This window comes from Notolepis coatsorum, assembly GCF_963971535.1.
Source record: "Notolepis coatsorum genome assembly, chromosome: 1".
Taxonomy (NCBI): Eukaryota; Metazoa; Chordata; class Actinopteri; order Aulopiformes; family Paralepididae; genus Notolepis; species Notolepis coatsorum.
In genome coordinates, this window is record NC_140165.1 from 18,946,024 (window position 1) to 18,968,149 (window position 22,126).

At 41.1% G+C, this 22,126-nt stretch overlaps 2 protein-coding genes across 2 annotated transcripts in view; one reads left to right on the forward strand and one right to left on the reverse strand.

Moving 5' to 3' along the window:
- LOC311225589 (protein piccolo-like) overlaps positions 1–2,819 on the forward strand; it is a gene marked incomplete at both ends in the record, with an annotated part of 166,615 nt that extends 163,796 nt beyond the window's left edge. Inside the window, 1 exon segment of the mRNA XM_084310954.1 lies at positions 2,676–2,819. Within this exon segment, the coding sequence (XP_084167080.1) occupies positions 2,676–2,819 (144 nt within the window).
- Positions 2,820–5,874: 3,055 nt separating this feature from the next.
- LOC311225676 (uncharacterized protein) overlaps positions 5,875–22,126 on the reverse strand; it is a gene marked incomplete at its 3' end in the record, with an annotated part of 79,120 nt that continues 62,868 nt past the window's right edge. The window contains exons 4-5 of the mRNA XM_084311073.1: positions 20,656–20,859; positions 5,875–5,948 (exon numbers count right to left, since the gene is read on the reverse strand). Of these exons, the coding sequence (XP_084167199.1) occupies positions 5,875–5,948; positions 20,656–20,859 (278 nt within the window). The remainder of the gene's footprint in view (positions 5,949–20,655; positions 20,860–22,126) is intronic.

Sequence of the window (22,126 nt, forward strand, 5' to 3'; positions counted from 1 at the left end):
TGTACTGACCCCCCACCGGACACTCACTACAGGTACTGACCCCTACAGGACACTACAGGTACTGACCCCTACAGGACACTACAGGTACTGACCCCTACAGGACACTACAGGTACTGACCCCCCACCGGACACTCACTACAGGTACTGACCCCTACAGGACACTACAGGTACTGACCCCTACAGGACACTACAGGTACTGACCCCTACAGGACACTACAGGTACTGACCCCCACAGGACACTACAGGTACTGACCCCTACAGGACACTACAGGTACTGACCCCTACAGGACACTACAGGTACTGACCCCCACAGGACACTACAGGTACTGACCCCTACAGGACACTACAGGTACTGACCCCTACAGGACACTACAGGTACTGACCCCCACAGGACACTACAGGTACTGACCCCTACAGGACACTACAGGTACTGACCCCCACCGGACACTACAGGTACTGACCCCTACAGGACACTACAGGTACTGACCCCTACAGGACACTACAGGTACAGACCCCTACAGGACACTACAGGTACTGACCCCTACAGGACACTACAGGTACTGACCCCCACATGACACTACAGTTACTGACCCCTACAGGACACTACAGGTACTGACCCCCACAGGACACTACAGGTACTGACCCCCACAGGACACTACAGGTACTGACCCCCACAGGACACTACAGGTACTGACCCCCACAGGACACTACAGGTACTGACCCCCACATGACACTACAGTTACTGACCCCTACAGGACACTACAGGTACTGACCCCTACAGGACACTACAGGTACTGACCCCTACAGGACACTACAGGTACTGACCCCACAGGACACTACAGGACACTACAGGTACTGACCCCTACAGGACACTACAGGTACTGACCCCTACAGGACACTACAGGTACTGACCCCTACAGGACACTACAGGTACTGACCCCTACAGGACACTACAGGTACTGACCCCACAGGACACTACAGGACACTACAGGTACTGACCCCTACAGGACACTACAGGTACTGACCCCTACAGGACACTACAGGTACTGACCCCCAACAGGACACTACAGGTACTGACCCCTACAGGACACTACAGGTACTGACCCCCACAGGACACTACAGGTACTGACCCCTACAGGACACTACAGGTACTGACCCCTACAGGACACTACAGGTACTGACCCCCACAGGACACTACAGGTACTGACCCCTACAGGACACTACAGGTACTGACCCCACAGGACACTACAGGTACTGACCCCCTACAGGACACTACAGGTACTGACCCCTACAGGACACTACAGGTACTGACCCCTACAGGACACTACAGGTACTGACCCCTACAGGACACTACAGGTACTGACCCCAACAGGACACTACAGGACACTACAGGTACTGACCCCTACAGGACACTACAGGTACTGACCCCTACAGGACACTACAGGTACTGCCCCCTACAGGACACTACAGGTACTGACCCCTACATGACACTACAGGTACTGACCCCTACAGGACACTACAGGTACTGACCCCCACAGGACACTACAGGTACTGACCCCTACAGGACACTACAGGTACTGACCCCCACAGGACACTACAGGTACTGACCCCTACAGGACACTACAGGTACTGACCCCTACAGGACACTACAGGTACTGACCCCCACAGGACACTACAGGTACTGACCCCTACAGGACACTACAGGTACTGCCCCCTACAGGACACTACAGGTACTGACCCCCACAGGACACTACAGGTACTGACCCCCAACAGGACACTACAGGTACTGACCCCTACAGGACACTACAGGTACTGACCCCTACAGGACACTACAGGTACTGACCCCCACAGGACACTACAGGTACTGACCCCTACAGGACACTACAGGTACTGACCCCTACAGGACACTACAGGTACTGACCCCTACAGGACACTACAGGTACTGACCCCCACAGGACACTACACGTACTGACCCCTACAGGACACTACAGGTACTGACCCCAACAGGACACTACAGGTACTGACCCCTACAGGACACTACAGGTACTGACCCCCACAGGACACTACAGGTACTGACCCCTACAGGACACTACAGAATTCACCTAGTCCAGGCACAGTCTGCCAGAAGAGATGAGGAGGTGCAGCTCAGTTGACACCTTCAAAGCTCACCTGAAAGGACAGTTGCTAGCTAGTCAATAATTTTCTCACTTTTAGTAGGGTACCCTTAAGGCGGGGGGGGGGGCCGGGGGTACATGACGAAAATCAACCACTGGGGCCTCTGGCTTCTGTTTGAGTAGGCTCATTGACATTATGTCATTGTATGTTTTTATTGTATTGTTTTACATTGTATGTTTTTATTTTCTATTGTATGTACAAGGCACTGGAGATGTAAAATAGCAAAAGCTACAATCTAGTGCAATGCATCTTTTCTCTTTGGGGACTAATGTTTTTTGGTACGTTGTCCCTGAAATAAACTTCTATAATAATAATTACACTAACCCAGTGGTTGAAGGTGGCCCCAGCATACTGTTTTAAGTACACAGGGCCCCAATTTTGATATCATATAAATTAATATTCTAGAGCTGTTTTTTTTTTTGCATAATCTGGCCATGTGTGTTGTGCTGTACAAGTTCACTGATACTCAACAATAAGACATTTCTTTCTTCTCATGACAGCTCTTCTTGGTATCCAATGGGGGCAAGTTCATGAAGAAGACCCTGATCGGCGAGGCCTACGTGTGGCTGGACAAGGTGGACTTACGCAAGCGAGTGGTCAGCTGGCACAAACTGCTCGCCAGCACCGCCCAGATCCACTCCTAGGAGGAGCTTGGAACCTCTCCCGGGGCCACAGGGAGCTAAAGAGGTCCGGGGAGTTAAAACATCTCCGTTACTGATCCACTCCTGACGGATACAATCACTGGCTCCACTGAGTGGCTTGGGGCTGAGGGCAGTTGTGGTAATCGGGGCAAAATGTATCTTCTTGACTCTCAATTTCAGGGCAGGTATAGATTGAGTCATGTGACAAAACAGTTTAGAAGATGGCCTGAAGATTAGAAGATACAAAAAAAAAGGAAAAGAAAATCGGAGTCAGAAATCTCTCTTTGTGATATAGGAAGTGGGTGGGAAGTAGTTATGTGTTTACAGGAAATGAACTTGTGTTTACAGGAAGTAGTATAGCGAGGGGTGGGTAGACCATGGATGTCGATCGCAACAAGGCAAGAGCAGAATCAACCAGGTATTACACACTGTCATGAACACACACACACACACTTCTATACTACATTACTATTGCACTCGCTCAAACACACTGAAGAGAAAGATACATTTAATAGATACAGGGAATGGACACTTGTAGATTTACATGTATTTATTTGTAGATGTTTTATCCATGAATGAAATTCAGATTATTTAAATTACTTTATGACCTGCATAGTTTTATTGATTTACAAGGCATTTTGGGAATGAGATATTGATCCTTCTGCGGAGACCTCTTGTTTATTTTTATATTCCGATTATAGTAGAGTTCTATCATTTGTCTTCTCCTCGATTATTTAAGTACATAAAAATGTAAAAATGTATATCCTAGAGCGATGCATTTTCAGAACACACTACCTATCATTCCAACTGAAGATATTTGAGAGAAGAGAAAAAACCTCGGCAAGCATGTTTTTTAATTCACTGTATCGACAGAAACATTTCCATGAAAGCTTTTAAACCCCATCTTTCCCTTCCCTGGGTGTAAATGTAGTTATATCAGATGATCATAATATGAGACATGAATTGTTCTATTACAAACTGATGTTACTATATCAAATTGGACACAATACAAGAATGTGCACATTAAGTCTATCTATGTGGTATCTAGTACCACACCATCTGCACAGAAATGGTCACATATAGGTACACTATACTGTATATAGTGGAGTAAAATGTAATTGTTGGATGATTACTATAATATATATATATATATAGATATCTTTATCACAGACAATCCAGCCTTGATGATTGTGGCATAATAGATTTATTTGTGAGGGGGCGGTCCCTTCCGCATTGCACACATATAACGTTTTACGTTGTACTTTCAACTTGGAATGTAGGAATTATTTCATGATCATGCTTGAAAAGATTGGGATGTGAGATTCTTCTGAGGTGAGGAAGAGGAGAAGTGACTAAAGAATATCAATATATCATCAAGATATAATCAAATGTATTGGCAAGATCCAAAATACAGACAGCCGTATTCCAGTTGACCAGATTCACATGGCGGCCATTTTGCTCTTATGTCATGCTCACCTTGTTCCCTGGTGTGGTCATTTTGTCTCTGTGTTATGTAGTACGGGAGTGGTTAGAGATCTGTTCATGGTTCTCTTTAGTTTTCACCAGCTAAGCACGCGTGAAGTAGCTGTCTAGGTGTCTTGTTTCTCACTGAAATATACCTACAAAAGACTCAACTTAAAGGAAAGCCCCATCCTAGTTATCACCTGACCTGTTGGTATCGTCTTTCAGCTTGATGTCATAACTGGCCATATTTTATGTCCTCTGGATAGTCACAATCTGTCGAGTTCATGTCTGTATAGACTGATGATGTTCATAAAGGCATCGATACTCTTTTTGTCAAAGGAAGGTTGTCCTGTATGTTAGTTCAAATGTCTTCAAGGGGCACAAGAGGCGGTATTCCATGTTAACCTTTTTTTTTTTGCATTGTGCCAAACTTGCAAAGTTAACCGAACCACAATTTGTGCCCCATGTGATTTCTATGCAACATACATGAAATGAGACCGGATCTTGCTTAAAACTGATTTTATTATATTATTGGTTTATTTTTTCTTTTAGTTTTTGGTCAAATATGTAATATTGATTTTCGTTTTCTTTTCTTGTTTTTTTACTGGTGTATTTTCATGTTGTCCATAATATGGACATCTCCATCATGTTTTTACATTTTTAAGATGTTATTTCATATTGCTAGGTATGTGGAACTTTATTTATTGCCCATTGGATCATATTTCTTATGTTGTATTATATTTGTTTACGTGTGTCAGGTGTATATAAATAATTGGGAAATCTGGTTTTATACACTATATGTAGTGTTTGTTTACAATAATTAGAGGGTCTAAAACTGAGAGAACCAACTTCTTAGCCCTTGCACGCGCACGCACACACACACACACGCACACACAAACGCATAATTGCAGACAATGAATTCCACACAGTTTTAAGTTTAAGCTAGTAGAATCACTCCTACACCGACAATGTCCAGCTTTTTATGCACTCCTTCTTTGAATAGTTTTATTTTTACAGTATAAAATGACAAGAAAAAAGAGTTTCAGTGATTTAACAATCACAATCTTATATCAGAAATGGTTATCCTTTAAAGATCAGTGTTTGTTTTTCTTTTGTGCCCATGTGCTTGTGTGTGTTGGACCTCCGTTACAGGAGCCAGGCATGACACGGTTAACCCCCAGTACACCTGCGTCGTCTGTCTGGAAGTTAAATCTCTCTCTCTCTCACTCACTCATTCACTCTCTCACTCACTCACACAACCTCCCACACACATAATTACACGCGCACACATAACAGTACACACAAGTTCACGCGCCATCTCCATTTCCAACCTTGTAAATATGTTTTTTTTCTATGTGCGGGGGGGGGGGGGGGGGGGGGGTAGGGTGCAATAGGTCTCTCGCCAAGACAAAGCATGTGATCCTTAATCCTTATGGGGGGTAACGCAAACACATCGTCACCCAACTGGAGCGGTAGAATATGTACATGGAAGGGGTGTCGAACTGAGAATCGCCCCTTTTATCCATCGGTAGGGAAACCCAACACATACTGTGCCCTTCACGCAGAGCACAGAGGGAAACCCAACATGTGTCCTTCACGCCGAACACAGAGGGGAAACCCAACATGTGCCCTTCACGCCGAACACAGAGGGGAAACCAAACATGTGCCCTTCACACCGAACACAGAGGGGAAACCCAACATGTGCCCTTCACGCCGAACACAGAGGGAAACCCAACATGTGCCCTTCACGCCGAACTCAGAGGGAAACCCAACATGTGCCCTTCACGCCGAACACAGAGGGAAACCCAACATGTGCCCTTCACGCCGAACACAGAGGGGAAACCCAACATGTGTCCTTCACGCCGAACACAGAGGGGAAACCCAACATGTGCCCTTCACGCCGAACACAGAGGGGAAACCCAACATGTGCCCTTCACGCCGAACACAGAGGGGAAACCCAACATGTGCCGTTCACGCCGAACACAGAGGCCCACACAGAGTCTAAAGAAGTCTTATCAACTCAAGTAGTTGCAGGAGAATTTTAAATGTGCTCACACACACTGGATGTTGCATGTTTTGTCGGTGGTTCATACTATTTTTGTGTCCAGATACTATTTAAAAGAAAAAGAAGAAGAAAATATGAGAGTAGAGAAAGTCATAGAACAAAATGTTATCGCGGGGGTGGGGGGCTAGGGGAGGGGGGGGTTATCAAGAAAGATATTTAAATTATTTAATGATGTATGCTTACTGTACAAAGAGTATGCTTGTAAAACCTGTCTGGTTTTCCACTTGTACGTAAACAGGAAAAAAAAAGAAAAAAAACTACTGTCATGGTTTTGTGATTGTACACAGGAGGTATTGATAAATTATGCAAATTGTGCTGTAAAAATGGCTGTTGCCAAATGTCTAAATATTAAATATCTGTACAAATTAAGTATTATTGTGTATGAAGTGTTTTTAGATATCTTGTCTTGTGCAATATACTGGACATTTATCCCAAAGACACAGTGAAATTGCTTTGCTACGGGACCATTTGGAACATTTCTGTTCAGTCTGTAATAACACTATGGCTATACACAAATATTGGTGTGATGTTTGGCTTGATGTTTGTTAGGTTAACTTGGATACTTGTTGAAATTATGTGGTATTGTTAAGTCTGAAAATAGTAATTTTCTTCCCTCTTACACATGGCCAATGGCCACAGTCTCACTAGACTCACTCACTGCCAGTACTAAAGTGAAGTAACAGAATATAACCCAAAGATGGCGCCATTGAGCACCGTGTGTCCTCACTTACAATGTGCAATTTATAAAGCATTTGCACACATACAGACCAAATATGTTCACTAAAATAAATGTAGCTTAAAAGATTATTATAATGTCTAATCAATGTTGCCTCCATTAGAATGCAGACAAAAAATGTTAGTCATGTTCTCAAATGTTCTCAACAACAGCAACAGCAACAAAAAACAATCCCAATTCTCACAGAAAATGAAACCACACAAATGTTTTTGCTTTGTGCAAATGATATGTTCATAAACACACTGATAGTTGTGCTCATTGAATAACAGTGTCGTCCACAGCTATAAACTAACAGCTTTAGTTATATTCTCACAAACCAACGACCTGCACCTTTTTGGGGCATGTATTCTCTATTTCATCATGACACATTCATAAAGTTAAACAGCTTTAAACTGTGGATGCAGCTGAATGCAGTGTTCATGCAGAGCTTTGGAAATGTCATGTTGTAGTTTAATGCATTATATCCCATTATATTTGTGTCAGCTGGTACCTGAATGTTGTCTCTTCCTTTACATAAATAAAGAAATGTCCACCATAAATTGACGCAGAAAAGGCACAAATTGGTAAAGAGAGAAAAGTACACCAGAATAATAATAATGCAGGACCTGTTGCAGAGGTTATGCAACCCCCGCTTAATTAATAAGGGGGATACAAGACGCAGCTCTATTCCTCGTCTTAAGATGAGCTGCCACCCACAGCATCGTCTAGAGTAGACGCTTTGTGGACGCAGGACCAGGCACGTGCACACATAGGGCCCAAAGGGTGCTCGAGCACCCGCACTTTTGTGCCTCATAAAAAAGTGCCCTTTTTATGCCAACATTTGTATTACACAGGAGAGAAACTGTATTCAAAGAAAGCTATTAAAATAGTCTTTGAATCTAAATATACTTTCTTTGTGTTGATTATACATTAATTCCATGATTTTACTCAAGTAAATATCTGTTACAAGTTTTAATTTTTTTTTATCTAGATTAATTACAGAAAATGTTGAGATTAATTAGTTAATTTTCTTTAATCTATTGACAGCACACACACACACATATATATATATATATTAGTGCTGTCAATCGATACAAATATTTAATCTGATTAATCGCATGATTGTCCATAGTTAACTCACGATTAATCACAAATTAATCGTATTTTTTTTTCTAAATCTACCTTAAACAGATCTTTTTCAAGTTTTAATACTCTTATGAGCTTCATCAAAGTCAGGAGTAGCTGATCGATTAGAGGCATAATTCAAGCACCACAACACTTGAAGTACTAGGGGTCTGTGTAGCAATGTCAAGGTGGTTTGGGCCTGGTTCAGCTCTTCCTTTATCCACTCGCACGGAGCATTTGTTTTTTTCCATTTGGTGGGAATGGGATAGCTGATGTGGTCGGGGAAAGCCGTGTTGGCCCAGCTGCTTTGCCATTGGGAAAATGCCACTCACAGACCTGTGAGTTACAGTTTGGGGTGAAGTCATGCCTGCAAAAAGAAAATAAATTGTAAACTGTGATACGAAGAAACAAATAGATTTCTGTCTACTACAAGCTAAACGTGTGATTGCTTTAAAATGGAAGGAGGTTCAGAGACCTGACTCAGGTCATTGGATCAAAGAGATGTCTAACTTCTAGAAAAATTTCTATGAAGCACAATCTCAGGAGGCTCATACAGAACCATGTGTTTCACTGTAATGTGCATGTACCTTATGTGACAAATAAAACAAAACGAATTCATTATATTGTTTAAAATATATAAATCAGTACTACTGAGTAATAATGCTAATCAGATGTATGTACAGAGTTGTAGTATTATTATGTACATTGATACAGGTATAAAGACACTATGGTAGTCATACTGGCCAGCAGCGTAACTAGTAAGAGTAGGTAAGGGATATGTACAGATGTATCTACATGTAAAAGGATTATATGCAGTTATGTACAGACACATGTGGATATATATATATACACAGTACATTAATAAGAATAAATATACATAGGGTATATACAGCATTATTGTACATGCCATCATACACTTGCCATTCTTCTTATTACTGTGTTGTGTCATCCAAAAATACTTTAATTTAGAGGTAATTCACACCACGACCATGTTACTATCACAAGATAGCGACTTAACAATAACAACAGGTAATGTTTGTATTCTGGTCGTCACGAGACCGCCGGCCATCTTCGTATAACAGTTAGGGGACAACAAACGGGTTTCAAATGTATGCGTTGAGCTCTGTTTTTATTACATATTTTATCACATTCTTGTTCATTTCATAACCTTATATAAGACTTTCGATTTGGATTCTTGATTTTCTATTTGGATTCTAGCTAACGTTACCTAACTACCGGTAGTAGTAGTACCTAATGTTAGCCTAACCTGCCATTAGCCTACCTGTTAATTATTGTTTATCATTGAGATCAAACTTATTGTATCAACTTCAGGCTTCAGTCCTTCTCTTCTTTTTGTCGTCGGGAGGAAATCGGTAATAAGATACTGTTTTGTTGACATCGTTGAACGTTTATTGCAACACGGAACACAGAACTAACTGACTAATTACCGGAGCCCGGCTTCCTGGGTTGTTGTGATCACATGACTGACAAAGCCGTGCAGTGATAGGCCAGAAGTCAGTTCGATTGCATTCAGACTCGATTGCCCGGATGATGGTTTTTTACATGGAATTTTATACACCGCAATTATGCATTCAAATTTTTTACATTGAATTTTATACACCGCAATTATGCATTAAATTTTTTTTACATTGAATTTTATACACCGCAATTATGCATTAGAATTTTTTTCATTGAATTTTAAACACTGCATTTTTATTTCACATAGGTAAATTCGGACCAAAGAAATTCAGATACATGATTTTCAAAGTAATTATTTGCAATGCTATAAATTCGGTGTCTGAAAAAATTCAGATACTTCTGTCACTCCTTTGGCGGGGCTAGGGGGTGGCTACTTGGGCTCAAGCCCCGGATCTATTCTGAAAACCCCCGAATCTGATAATGCTTTATTGCTTTACCTTAAAAAAATTATAATTATGTGTTGTGAGTAACGTGCAGTACCGAAGTCCAACAGAGAGGCAGCAGCGGCTGGAAAGCAGCCTGCACGTCTCTATATTTTCTACAACAGAGTTCGGCGATTTGCAAATCTGATTGGCCACTGACGTTTCTGGTAATGTGACATGTGCGCCCAATAGCGTGACAAGCTGTGTCTTTGCCCATTTCCGCGTCGAACAGCCTGCAAAGCACCTGGCGTTCTATCGCCTAACCCTAACCCTAACCCTAACCTTAACCAACTTCGAAAGAGTGCCTAAGCTTAACCGTCGGAATCAGGGCAGGCGTTCTATCGCCATGCTCTAAGACAAACTCTAACCTTAACCGACTTCGAACGAGCGCCTAAGCCTAACCAGTGTAGAAACTTGCGCACATGACCAGAAATGACACTGGCCAATCAGATTCGCAAATCGCCAAACTCCGTTGTAGAAAAATAACAGGCCCGGCTGCCCTGCCCTGAAGAAGAAGAGTTTATTCAATTCGAGGCGCGATTAGGAAAACCTACTGCGTGATTACCAAACCTAGCCGCATTTCTGGCAGACGCTCTCTGATTGGCCGACGTCAGTTTCTACTGGTTAAGCTTAGGCACTCTTCGAAGTTGGTTAAGGTTAGAGTTTGTCTTAGAGCGTGACGGCAAGTTCTTTCGACGGTTAAGCTTAGGCACTCTTTCGAAGTTGGTTAAGGTTAGAGTTTGTCTTAGAGCATGGCGATAGATAATAGAACGCCAGGTAGTTTGCAGGCTGTTCGACGCGGAAATGGGCAAAGACACAGCTCGTCACGCGATTGGGCAAACATGTCAGTGGCCAATCAGAGAGCATCTGCCAGAAATGCGGCTAGGTTTGGTAATCACGCAAACCGACTTAACGTGATGGATATTAGAATGTTTTTTTCATCAAAGCAGGCGCCACTAACTGCTGCAGACAACACCATCACCACCAATGATGAAACGGATGATGTTTCAGGTTTGTGAATCTTATATTTGAAACTGAAAGGAAGGTGACTGCTGACATTGCTGCTGCTAATGTTATCTTAACTTAGCTATGCTATCCATAACATTATGTTACAATAAAAACGAAAGATTACAATGTAATGTTACCTTACACGGTAAGAATCCAAACAAGCCAAAAATTTGAGTAGAGCTGCTTGTATGTATTATGGGCATAGCTGTCAATGTCAATGTCAATAATTTATGGGGGGGTTTATATTGATGTAATGTGTCTATAATTTTGCTTCTTGGAGAATGCCACATGCAAGAGGGTGTTTAGGCAATTCTCCTTCACATTTCTTTGTGGATTATATATACTTGTTTTTATATGTGTAAATAAAGAAAATACAATTGTAAAGTGAATAACAGGCTGATGGTGTTTGAAAAAGAGTGATAGCTTGTAAACATGGATTCTAAGTAACCACACTAAGTATGTATGTATGTATGTATACATGTATGTATGTATGCATGTATGCATGTATGCATGTATGCATGTATGTATGTATGTATGTATGTATGTATGTATGTATGTATGTATGTATGTATGTATGTATGTATGTATGTATGTATGTATGTATGTATGTATGTATGTATGTATGTATGTATGTATGTATGTATGCATGTATGTATGTATGTATGTATGTATGTATGTATGTATGTATGTATGTATGTATGTATGTATGTAGAACATGGCTCAAAATATATCCTAACTAAGATGTAATGTTAACTAAGTTAATGTAAGTTAAATGGTGATATAGGCTAAATGGTGAGCACAGTCTGCCCTGATATATATATATATCACACAACATGACTAGCCTCAGCCCATCAATTATGTCGTTTTATACAAATATAAATTATGGTGAATGACGTGTGTGTGTGTTTACTGTATTTTGTAATACAGGTCAGCTGCTGCTAACCAATACAGCTGCATCAGCCTGTCCACCAACAAAAGATGTTTCAGGTTTGTGAATCTACAGGTGTCATTTTCAGAGTATGGTTCTAGACCAGCTCTATATGAAAAGTGTCATGAGATAACCTTTGTTGTGAATTTGAGCTATATAAATACATTTTTATGTTCACACAGATGAGTCAGCTACATGTAGGGAAGAGCAGCAAGGGGCAGCAGGATTGTTTGCTGATTTAGGTGTAGCCGGTGTGATCTTAACTGCGTTGTGTTTTTGTCGATTCGACCCCTGTTAAGGGATCGCCCTGAGTGGGAGTTGAACCCCGATCTCTCACGTCGCGGGCGGCATCACAGACCACTATACCAAGAGGTGAATCCACCTCTTGCTACTGGGTCTGGATGCCTCTGGGGAGTGAGTTTAATTGCAGTACCGCTTAACGTCCACAGCCACTTCACTTACTGTACTGTACCTCGTGACTGTGGATAGACTGCGGTACCTCCGTTACACTCACCCCCCTAAACTCACTCCACCCAGGGCATCCGGGTCTGGCGGTACCACGTGTAGCCGGTGTGATCTTACTGCGTTGTGTATTTTCGATTCGACCCCTGTTAAGGGATCGCCCTGAGTGGGAGTTGAACCCCGGTCTCTCTGCACCGGGGGTGACATCACAGACCACTGTACCAAGAGGTGAATCCACCTCTTGCTACTGGGTTTGGATGCCTCTGGGGAGTGAGTTTACTTGCAGTACCGCTTAACGTCCAGAGCCACTTCACTTACTGTACCTCGTGACTGTGGATAGACTGCGGTACCTCCGTTACATAGGCACACAAGAACATGGCCCTAAGCAGGTGTGCCTCCCCCAGTACCCCTTCAGCCATTTCCCAAGTTTGTCAATTTCCAGTGGGAGAGGGATACAAATAAATGGGAATAGAGCTGTCCTGATTAATTGATTATAAAAAGAATCGTTAGGGACAGCCCTGAAGGGGAATAAAGGAGAATGTTTTAGGAGGATCAAGAAAAAATACGTGAAAACAAGACATCATAAGAAGTTATGAGAAGGAGAGAGAAGAACAATGTATGAGAAGCCAAGAGGAGCATTGGTGGACAGAAGAGAATGTCTGTATAAGAAGTGAGGAAGAGAGAACAAAGTGAGGGAAATAATGGAGAGAATTGGAAATTAGTCATAAAACTTGTGCAGAAAAGCAGAGGAAGAGAGTGACACAAGAGATGAAAACGGAGTGAGAAGAAGGGAGTGAAGACAAGAGCAGTAAAGACAGCACCACATGTAAGAGAATAAGATGCATTTCATGTATGTTTGTTTTTTACACATGTACAGCACATCACATGTACTATAAGATAATAAGATGCATTTTATTTGATTGTTTTACATATTAATTATATGGTCAATCCTAATACCACTTTTGTTTTATATTTTATTTTCAGTCGATGCGAGGCATGTTCCCTGGATCATCTGAAGTGACTTCAACCAGATGCTGACTTTTGTATTTGTTAAGTTATTTAAGTTTTGTATTTGAGTGAGTTAAGTTATTAGTTTGCTTCATTAAAGGGTGTTAATTTAAGTGTTCTCTAGTGCCTTTTGTCCGCTTTAAGGTGGTGGTTACGCTAAAGGTAACGCAAAACAAATTTGTGTGTGCAGGCTAAGCCCCGGATCTCCTGCAATCCTAAATCCGCTCCACCTTAAAGAAATCAGTGGTAACCTCTTTCCCAGTTAGTTACTGAGCCCACCAGGCCAAACCTTAAAAATGACTCTAGGTCTACCCTTATTGATCTTATTTTTGTGAATAAATGACAAGATCTCAGCTTGTGGGGTTTTTGACTTAGGCATAAGTGACCATTGCCCCACAGCCTGTGTAAGAAGCACAAGACTACCAAAAAACAAGATCTCACACAGTCTTAAGGAGGAATTTTAAATCTTTTAATCACCAATCATTTTTAGACTATCTTGTTTTTTTTAATACTTATTGTAACACTGAAATTGATGTTCAGTTAGCCCTGGACTCCTTTTTTAAATACATTTAATTTATTAGTTGACAAACATGCTCCTTTTAAAAAAGTCTGCATTAACACTAGCACAGCCAACAAGGGGTCAAATGACCCCTAGGCATTTTCAATAAATGTATCCTCGTCACTCGGTCGAGCTCCAGCTCTGTCACTCAATGACTTTTCCTGAAAGTACCTGTTTTATCTGGCACGGTTTCTGAAATTTCAAAATTACGGCAGGAAAATGTAATTAGAACGTTATTCCTATGGAATATATATGTGGAAAGTCACAGCACTTTGCGAGCGTGTAGCGCAGGGGTGGCCAACCCATGGCTCGCGAGCCGCATGTGGCTCTTTGCCCGTCAATGTGTGGCTCTTCCATAAAAAAAAAATTACCCCTTCCGGCGGGAATCAGTGACATTTTCTCCATGGCTGTTCTGAGATAGAGTAATACCCTTTTCTCAGGAATTGTCAACCCTAATTAAAGACAGAAATGCTGCATGGTCTCGGGCCAGGCGTTCTGGAGACCCTCAACATTGGCTTTCTTTTAGGCAAATTAGGAACAAATGTACTGCAGTAGTAAGAAAATCTAAAACTGATTACTATCTGGAGTTGGTTACAAACTCATACTCTAATCCGGCAACATTTTGGAGTGCGGTGAATGTGAACAAAATAAAATCATCTAATTCTTTACCCTCTCATATTAAAGTTGAAAACTGTGTGATCTCTGAGCAGAGTGCAATTTGTGTTGCCTTTAATAGGCATTTTGCACAGGCTGGTAATTTATTTAATAGGAACTATAATGGACCTTGTCCTGTTGATTCTGATTGTTTGTACCCTGTGAGCGTCACTTCAAAATACTTAACCTACAAACATGAAATGGTTCTGACAGCACAATATTGATGTAACTATGAGAATCGCTGGGATCTGGTCTCTATTTCGGCCAGTATGTGAAATATCCGAGCCCTTGCTCAGTGGCTGTCACGATACACTCAGGCGCTCCGTGGGAGAGAGCAGCTTGTGGAGCAGCAGTGGCTCTGAGCAGCAACCTGTGTCGTATCCCCATCTTGTGTTCAAAACGTGGAACTTCATACTGTATCTATTCAATGGACAATAATGGAAAGTAATTCAAATAATGCTGGTCATTGACAGATTTGAAAAATATTCTGGAATACGAGTCCTTGGCCTGGGCGATGTTTCATCGAAATCAGACCAGAACCTTAGAAGTTATGGCTAATGCAGACAGACAGACAGACAGAATGACCACAGGAGTGATTGCCATACCTCCTCCAGGTATCACCGTAATCCAAAACTGCAAAGAAACTGGCTTCAATGATCCTCTTCCAGGTTTTCATCCGGTGGCTCTGATTCTGTATAAGAGGCAATTTTTTCCTGCAATGTATATTCTGTAAGGCTCTTGTTATAGAAAATGTCATGTTTCTCTGTTTAAATACATATTCTTGGTACAAGCCTTAACTAGTTAATCTTGTTTAACTAGTATAGACAGGACACTAAGGCGACAGTCTAACACAGTGTCCTTAAAACAACAACCCAAGGCCCAGGACACTCTGTCTTAGATATGACATATTTCCAGAAAATCACCTCTTGTCTTTTTCTTGTTGTCTTTTGCGTCATATCAATCTTGTGTCAGATATGAAAAAAAACCTAAACGAAGTTTTTTCATTTGTATTTGATTGTAAGTCTGACCAGACCTCGTCTCACTTTCTGGTCAGACGCTTGTGCATACTTGTCTCTGATTGTCAACTGAGGACTCTTCTGTGATCACAGAAATAAGCAATTTTTTTTTTTAAATAGTTTGACTCTATCTGAATTTCTACAGTTCACTGTCTTGGCTAATTTTAAATATTTCACAACACTCAATGTTAGATCCATTCACAGTGATCTAGAAAACAGCTGGAACTTTATTAATAATAATAATACATCCAACTTATATATCACTTTTCTTGGTACCCAAATACGCTTAAAACACATACATTTTGGTTAATTTGCATTCAGTACCAGTTTGACCAAACACAGCCTGTTTAAGCTGGTCAGGCAAGCGCCTACAGTCACACGCTGCATGAACAGAGCGACTCCGGCTCAGCTTCTTCCCCCAGGCCATCAGAACACTCACAAATACACATGCATGAGCACACACACACACACACACCACTCATGCGGCAACCGCTAAAACAATCACTTTAAACAAAATGTCACTTTAAAAAATTTAATCTTTAGAAACACTTTAAAAGAAGGAGGTACTGTATAGTTTAGATACATTAAGAGGTAACATTGTAAATTGTATATTGCATAGTAGTGTATATAAGAACCAGTTTCTCAGGAACCTAGCATGTCTTTTTTCACCATGCACATCTTGTGTCTTATCTATTTAATTTTTTCTATGCCTATTTTATTCTATTTTATTATTGTATTTTGCACAATCAATGCGGGCATGACCACCTGCATTTCACTGTATGCCCTGGTATGTATGTGACAAATAAACCTCTTGATTCTTTAACGTTAATACATATCTTACTCAGCACTAAAGTAATGTGGCAGATTCTCAACAGCTAATTCTACAGAGTCTGTAAACAATACAGTACAGCATTATCTGCATGAAAATGAGATGAGACAATATCAATAATAGAAATAGTAAACAGGACAGGACCCAACATTGATCCCTCTGGAACCCATTTAGTTACCGGTAAGAACTCAGATAGGGTTCAATCGATCCCTGTTGAATCAAAACCAATCCTACGTAATCTCTCTAAAAGCAGTGAATTGTATCAAATGCAATCCAGATTGATGAAAAGAACAGCACAATGTTTTCTGTTGCCCATAGCAGATACACTATTCAAGACTAAATAACAACAGAGATGGTGCTTAACTCTGAAACTGTTGAGAGCTCAATACAGAATACATTGGGTTGATTATTCATTAGTTACCAATGATCACAGGATTTTTGTTAGACAGTATAGTTTGGAAATTGATCTGTAATTATTGAGATAACTTCTATCTTCACCCTCATGTAAAGGAATGAGTCATGACTTTAAAAAAAACCTACAAACTATGACAGATTAAATAGGTGTTATTTACTCTGTAATAAATGGAGCAGATAGCTTTAGATAAAGGATCAAATGTATCCTCTTATCAATGTCTTGCAATGCCTAAATAACACTAGGAGAGAAATACTGTAGTTTACTAAATAATTACTTATAAAATGTCTACATCAGAGGAACGGCCCATGTTGAGCAGTTCGGGCAGAAAGTGAGAAAAGCAAGACTGAGATGGTTTGGACATGTGCGGAGGAGGGAGGTGGGGTATATCGGGAGGAGGATGCTGGAGATGGAGCTGCCAGGAAAGAGGAGGAGGGGAAGGCCCAAGATGAGGTTTATGGACACAGTGAAGGAGGACATGCAGGCAGTGGGAGTGACAGAGGACGACGCAGATGACAGAAACAGATGGAAACGTATGATCCGCTGTGGCGAACCCTAACGGGAAAAGCCGAAAGAAAAAGAAGACTAAATAATTACTTATTGGGTGCACACTATCATTAATAAGAAGGGACCCTGTGTTTTCATTTTCAAATACATGATCAGCAGCAGCAAAATGTGTATTAAAGGCTAATCTCTTTCATCTCAGATATTAAACAGTCAACCTCATACCAGAAATAACGACCATCTATGACTATGACTGGAATTGTTTCAATACTCTGGCTAGTGGCTGACTGTAGATCTGAAATAAAGGATCAACCACAAGGGGGAGCCAGTTTACCCGACATATTCTGCTCTTGTGTAGGATAATGATGTTACTGCATCAAGTCATGGGCTTTTAACCCAATACTTCTGTTATAAACTAGAAGACTAAGAAAATAGTAATTGGTGTGAACAATATGAAAATAGTTACAAGCTGGGTTTATCACTCAAAAAGTTATTTTATAGGTAGTAGTAGTAGTTTTATTCAGTCATCACACACACAATACAATATGCAATCATTCCACAATATTTGATTAGGCAGTGACTGAAAAGGTAGACTGAAGCATAATGCTTATACATGTCCTATATTCTTAACAAAATTAAGATTCAAACAGTATTCTAAAAGAAAATAACAAAAAGAATTATTCACATTTATAAACTTCAAAAAGAGCTAAAACCATTGTCTTAAAAACCAAAAGCGAATGACTCATTCTTATGTATATCAGCATTGTTCCACAAGTTAACCCCAACAATACATCTCATTTTAATCCCTTTCTTAGCTTTTTGAACAGTACATTTACAAATGTCTCTCAAATCATATTTTCTTTCATGTATTGAAAAAAACCTTTGCAGTCGGGAGCAACTTTGCTTTAGCTCTGTACATTATTTGCATAATTTTATAATAAACCAAATCATTAAATTTCATAACATGAGACTTTATAAACAGTGGATTTGTGTGGTCATAGTAACCAGCCTTATAAAGGCTCCGGATGGACCGATTTTGCAGGAAGACTACCGGATTTACAGTATTTTTAAATGTCGACCCCCATACTTCCATATCCCCCATAGTAAGATATGTAAGGAAGTCTAAGTGAGCAGTAGATAATGTACAATGCTTTATAGTTTAATATATCCTTACATTTATACAGGATTGCTACCGACTTAGATATTTCCCCTTGAATATAGTTAGCATGTTGTTTCCATGTTAATTACCTTTCTGAATAAATGTTGCCACAAACTGGACAGCTAAATAGTCTACAATGACTTATTGTGCATTTATACATTCCCGTTATCTCTGAACCCGTTCCAAGAAATTAAACAACTAGTTTCTCTCCAGTATGACTTACCATGTGTCTTTTCAGAACCCCTTTATCATGTGTTTGTTAAGATTTCCTTTGACCCTGAAGCTTTTTCCACAAACTGAACAACTAACAGGTTTCTCTCTTGTATGAGTCATCATGTGGGTCTTCAAATCTGATTTATGTGAAAACCCGTTTCCACAAACTGAACAACTAAATGGTTTCATATTGCACATGCTATATTTTATGTTTGTATGCCAGTGGTGATGTTCCAAACAAAATTTCGTTGTACCAACAATGACAATAAAGATTCTATTCTATTCTGTATGAGTTATCATGTGGATCTTCAAAGTTGATTTCTGTGAAAACCCTTTTCCACAAACTGTACAAATAAATGGTTTCTCTCCTGTATGAGTAATCATGTGTTTCTTCAAAGTGTATTTCTGTGAAAACCCTTTTCCACAAACTGAACAAATAAATGGTTTCTCTCCTGTATGAGTCATCATGTGTTTCTTCAAATCTGATTTCTGTGAAAACCCTTTTCCACAAACTGAACAACTAAATGGTTTCTCTCCTGTATGAGTCGTCATGTGGGTCTTCAAATCTGATGTCTGTGAAAACCCTTTTCCACAAACTGAACAACTAAATGGTTTCTCTCCTGTATGAGTAATCATGTGTTTCTTCAAAGTTGATTTCTGTGAAAACCCTTTTCCACAAACTGAACAACTAAATGGTTTCTCTCCTGTATGAGTCTTCTTGTGTCTCTCCAGATAACTTTTCTGTCTGAACCCTTTTGCACAAACTGAACAACCAAATAGTTTCTGTCCTGTATGAGACAAACTTAATGTTTTTTGTTTCTTGTTCTCTCCTGTATGAGTCATCATGTGTTTCTTCAAAGTTGATTTATGTGAAAACCCTTTTCCACAAACTGAACAACTAAATGGTTTCTCTCCTGTATGAGTCATCATGTGTTTCTTCAAAGTTGATTTCCGTGAAAACCCTTTTCCACAAACTGAACAACTAAATGGTTTCTCTCCTGTATGAGTCTTCATGTGTCTCTCCAGATGATTTTTCTGTCTGAACCCTTTTCCACAAACTGAACAACCAAATAGTTTCTGTCCTGTATGAGACAAATTTAATGTTTTTTGTTTCTTGTTCTCTCCTGTATGAGTCATCATGTGTTTCTTCAAAGTTGATTTCTGTGAAACCCCTTTTGCACAAACTGAACAACAAAATAGTTTCTGTCCTGTATGAGACAAACTTAATGTTTTTTGTTTCTTGTTTGATATTAGCATCTTTAAACCTGACTGAGGTTCCCCACTCTCCTTCCAATCATCACCGTCATCAGTCTCAGAACAGTCTGAAGAGAGAAGCTGGCCATCTCTAGTTGGTTCTAAATCACCAGCTGGATCTAAGTTACTGGCTGGTTCTGATAGTCCACAGTCCTCTCCATCAGGTTCTGTTTTCATCTGTCCAGTTGAGGTGCTGGGTAAAGAGTAAGCGTCTCTGTTTTTCTCCCTCTGGGTTTGAAGAGGCTGGAAGGACAGAGCGTTCTCTTGACCATCTTCACATTTCACTGGGTCTACTGTGATCTTGGAGAGATCAGCTTCTTCCAGCCCTTGATGTAGTTCCTCTTTAATCTGTAGGCGCTCTGGGTCCTGGGTTTGGCTGAGCAGTGAGGACAGAGTATTCTCTCCGTCATGTTCATATTTCACAGGGTGTAAGGTCATCTTGGAGCCATCAGCCCCCTCTAGATCTTGAAAGAGTTCCTCCTGTTCCTCTTTAATCTGTAGGAGCTCTGGGTCCTGGGTTTGGTTAAACCACAAGGACTGAGGTTTCTCTTCATCATGTTCACTCTTCACAGGGACAGGATTGTATGTGAACTTGATGATATCAGCCTCCTCCAGACCTTGAAGCTGCTCTCCCTCCTGACTGCTCCAGAGCTCCTCCTGTTCCTCTTTCATCTGTAGGGGCTCTGGCTCCTCCTGGCTCAGACTGGGGCTCCTCTCCTGCTGTTCAGGGGGAACCTCCTCTTCACAGACAGAGAGCTGTGGGGGGCCTGCAGGGAGGAATACTAATAATATGAATAACAAACATTAAGATGCAGTAGATAACTTTTCACTATTTAAAGGGGAACTATCTTACTATTTCTTTCACTATTTGGGCAATTTTACACAATTCATGAGAGTCTATGGAACACATCTGTAAGGTTTTTTTTTCAAAATAATTCATTGTTTTGTATTTCTAATCAAGTTCTGTAGATCAGCATTTTCTACCCTTCAATATTCCAAGCTGTTTTTGGCTGGGCTCCGCCCATACTCGCAGTGCGCTGTATGACAGTCACCCACAGTCTGCACTGGCAGACAGAGAGAGAGAGATAGAGAGGGAGACTAATTCATTTCGCCGCAAGGGGGGGGGCATAATCCCACGGGAGAATGCATTGGTAACTTGTTTCAAATGACAATATATACCCCCGTGAATATTATTGGACGGATCGGAATACGCGTGGGAGTGTGCATGTGCGCTATGATATTTTGCAACAGGTTGACGTGACATGAGTGGCGACAGAGAGAGAGCAGAGAACGAGCGAGCAAGAGAGATAGCGAGAGCGTGCGTGTGTTTCCCGACACACGCACGCAGTCGAGTGTGTGTAAATGCTCCGAGACGACTTGAGGGAGAGAGAGGGAGCCTCCCTCTCTCCATCCACCCGTCCGTCTCTCCCCCTCCCCCACCAGCCCTCTCCCCCGCTCTCCCTCCACCAGCACCCGCGCCACGCCAAGCCGTTTGAGGAAGTGTCAGTGACAGGGAAACCGCTTTCGCATTATTTCCACTTGCTCCGTTGATTGTGGGCGGTGGCTACAACCAGGGGCTGAGATATGGAGATCACGTCAGCGAACCAGTAAAATCAGAATGGCTTGGTTCAGTGGGGGAGGACCTTGTCTCATCTGAACTGGAGGAATGCGCAAAAAATTCAATTTGCGACATATACAGTGTTGATACAACCCCACATTGCTAGAAAACAATGCTAAACGCTGGAAAGGGCAATTCATAAGATAGTTCCCCTTTAAGTAAAACCCTGTAACTGAGAGTAGAAACACAAGTGTTTTCAATCAATGGCTACAAAATGTCCCTATTTAATACAGTGAGGACATGTCCTCATCACGCTGTCAATCACAACTTGGAGGTTGGTCAGGGCCCTGTTCCTCGTACATGGCTAACTGAGTTACCCGGATAATTTTCAGCATAGCTTGACTTAAGCCAGACCTTTCCGTTCCCTGACGTCGGATTTTCTAAGTCGCTATGGCAACAGATCAGAAAGTTTGCAC